Below are 2,853 nucleotides of genomic sequence, written 5' to 3'. Positions count from 1 at the left end.
CTCTCCCTCTCTCTCATCCTCTCTCTCTCTCTCTTCTCTCTCTCTCTCTCCTCTCTCTCTCTCTCGCTTTTTTTTCAAAAATAATGCTAAATCCAGGAAAGGTTTCAGCAATCATAAATATGGTTTCTCAAGTTTTCAAAGCATTTGGCGTGAATTTCGAAATGGAGGCAATGAAGGAAAGCGGTAAGAATTCTCCTTAACGGAGGATGGCAATGGCGATCAGCTCTGGAGGAAGAGCTGAAATTGTGCGACGCAGAGCGCCAGATTCTGCAGGATTACAGGACCCAAAACAGGATGTGGCGGCATCTGCATTCTGCCCTTGGGTACATCGGTTTATCGAACCTGGTTAGGTACGAGGAACCGAACTTGTCACCCCTGCGACGGAACTCTGGTGGGCCTGGCTAGGGACATTGTCGGCGGCGAAGCAGCGGAGAAGGATGAGATTCTCCGTTTGGTCGACCAACAAGTCTTTTGGCCGAAGATGGCCTTTCTCTTGGGCACAGCTGCCTTTGGCACTGCTGCCGTCGGAGCATTTTTTCTTTTTCAGGTACCTGTGTGGAAGAAACGGAAAGGGAGGAGAGACTGTGAGAGATGAAGAGCTTTTGCAGAATCTTCTCGAGCAAATAGGAGAAACTACCCAGGAAGAGTGTGAATTTCTTCCAGCTGAAGGAGTGTTCCAGGAAGAGCTGGAAGATGGTGAATTTCTTCCAGCTGAAGGAGCTTTCCAGGATGAACTGGACGATGAAATCGATCTTCTTGCTGAAGGGGTGTTCCAAGAAGAGCTGGAAGATGGTGAATTTCTTCCAGCTGAAGAAACTTTCTATGATGCACTGGAAGATGAAATTGATCTTCCTGCTGGAGTGCTCCAGGATGAACTGGAAGAGGAAATCAATCTTCCAGCTGAAGGAGTGTTCCAAGAAGAGCTGGAAGATGGTGAATTTCTTCCAGCTGAAGGAGTGTTCCAGGAAGAGCTGGAAGATGGTGAATTTCTTCCAGCTGAAGGAGCTTTCCAGGATGAACTGGAAGATGAAATCGATCTTCCTGCTGAAGAAGAGGTCCAGTATGAAGTGGAAGATGAAATTGTTCTCCCTGTGGAAGAAAAAAGAGATGAACATACAGAGGAGAAGGAGGAAGAAGAAAGAGGAGAGAACCTAGATGAGGACAATCCAAAAGACGAAGAGTCTCTGCCTTTAGATTGGAATGAATATAAAAATGTGATCGACGGATTGAATTGCGATCTGGCCGAGCTGGAAATGATAACTAAAACATACATGTGGGTAGGTGGGAGGAGACTGGAAAATTATGAACTGGGAATTTTGCTGTGGCAAACCAAAGCGAAATACGAGGAGGAAATGGCTGGATTGAGGGGTGAGATCTCTTCTCTAAATAATATCATTGAGGAGAGAGATAGTGTAATCTCTTCTCTAAATAATGTCATTGAGGAGAGAGATAGTGTAATCTCTTCTCTAAATAATGTCATTGAGGAGAGAGATAGTGTAATCTCTTCTCTAAATAATGTCATTGAGGGGAAAGAATTTGATATTTCTGAAGCAATGACAAAACAAGGTAGTCTGAGTCATAAGAGGAGGCATAATCAGGTACTTCAAGAAGTATCTGAGAAGAAAGAGGAGGAGGAAGAGGAAAAAGAGATAAAATGTGAAGAAGATCAAGAGGTAACATCGAAGGAATCAAGAGAAGAAGAGGAGGATAGAAGAACAGACACACCTTTTCCCAAAACTGAAATCGAAGAGTCCCTTCCAGACACAATGAGTGAAACAGATAAAATAGTGCTCATGAATTGGATAGAACTCTGCCAAAAAGACCATCCACCTAACAAGATTCTGGGTTGCTCTGAAAATCCAACCAAAGAGGAGGCCTTGGCCACCTATAATGGTAATTGTCAAACATGGGTTAACAGATATGGCAATTTTGATTACTGCACTGTCAAAGGCTGCGAGGGAGCCAGCATTATTCTTGAAAAGTTGGCAGAAAGTTATTTGCATCTGACCTGCTCACAGAAAGAACTTGCAACTATTGAAGAAATAATGAATCGTGGTCTCGAAGATACGATGAGCAATGCCTGGCTCATGATGAAGGACATCGATGTTGAAGAATTGATGGACCAAGAGGACCATGATATATCAGAAGTTAACCAGGAGACACAGACAACAATGCAGAGTCCAGTTGAAGACAACTGCACATGGAGAAGGGGAGATAAGTAAGAAGAAAAGCAAGAAAAACATGAAAAAAAATAAAAAAAAACCATAAAATACATCATTGGAAGAAGTACTAATCATTTGGAAGGATCAAAGGATTGGACTATGGAAGATGGAGAGAAAAAGGAACTTTTCTTTTTTGAGGAGGAAATATCCTTTGATGTAGAAGTACAAGCATACATCATAGGAGTAAAATTTCAGTGAAAAAAAAAATATATATATGTATATATATTTTTCCACTTTTGATTTGAAAGGAATATTTTTTAAAAGGAATATAAGTTATGTTAAGTTCAATTTCGGTTTATTTTGTGAGGAAAAAAGAGACTCAGACAAGATTTCCAGGACCAGAACTTCAAGATCTTCGACCTGATTACCCAGCTTGAAGGACGCTTGGATGGACGGCCTGGCTTGAGGAATGCAATACTTAACTCTCCAGCTTGAACGATGCTTGGAATAACCTGGAGGACTGACGCTGCTCATGGAAGAAATCTGGCAGATTCCAGTATGCTATGTACCTTGATGGGGTGTACAGGACCTTTGCCAAGTGTACAAATGGTCGGATATCTAGATCTATTCTTTTGGATACTAACCTTTGGGTGGTTCTGGGGGAATAATGTAGAAGACCGGCTCTACAGAG

At 42.2% G+C, this 2,853-nt stretch overlaps 1 protein-coding gene across 1 annotated transcript; it reads left to right on the top strand.

Annotated features, from left to right (window-relative positions):
• Nucleotides 1–212: 212 nt before the first annotated feature.
• On the top strand, nucleotides 213–2,599 carry LOC137621434 (uncharacterized). Its single transcript, XM_068351732.1, has 3 exons — nucleotides 213–323; nucleotides 1,014–2,218; nucleotides 2,530–2,599. The coding sequence occupies exons 1-3, from the start codon at nucleotides 213–215 to the stop codon at nucleotides 2,597–2,599; spliced, it is 1,386 nt and encodes a 461-aa protein (XP_068207833.1).
• The last annotated feature ends 254 nt before the right edge of the window (nucleotides 2,600–2,853 follow it).

The sequence above is a fragment of the Palaemon carinicauda genome, chromosome 2 (assembly GCF_036898095.1).
Source record: "Palaemon carinicauda isolate YSFRI2023 chromosome 2, ASM3689809v2, whole genome shotgun sequence".
Lineage (NCBI taxonomy): Eukaryota > Metazoa > Arthropoda > Malacostraca > Decapoda > Palaemonidae > Palaemon > Palaemon carinicauda.
The sequence above is the reverse complement of the archived record's forward strand: the minus strand, read 5'-3'. Positions and strand labels throughout refer to the sequence as shown.

Excerpts from the sequence above, each read along its gene's own strand:
- LOC137621434 (XM_068351732.1), top strand. The coding sequence starts at position 213 with ATGGCGATCAGCTCTGGAGGAAGAGCTGAAATTGTGCGACGCAGAGCG. Across the intron at positions 324-1,013 it reads CATCTGCATTCTGCCCTTGG|GATGAACTGGAAGATGAAAT; the intron begins GTACATCGGTTT and ends GGAGCTTTCCAG. Across the intron at positions 2,219-2,529 it reads ACATGGAGAAGGGGAGATAA|GAAAAAAGAGACTCAGACAA; the intron begins GTAAGAAGAAAA and ends TTATTTTGTGAG.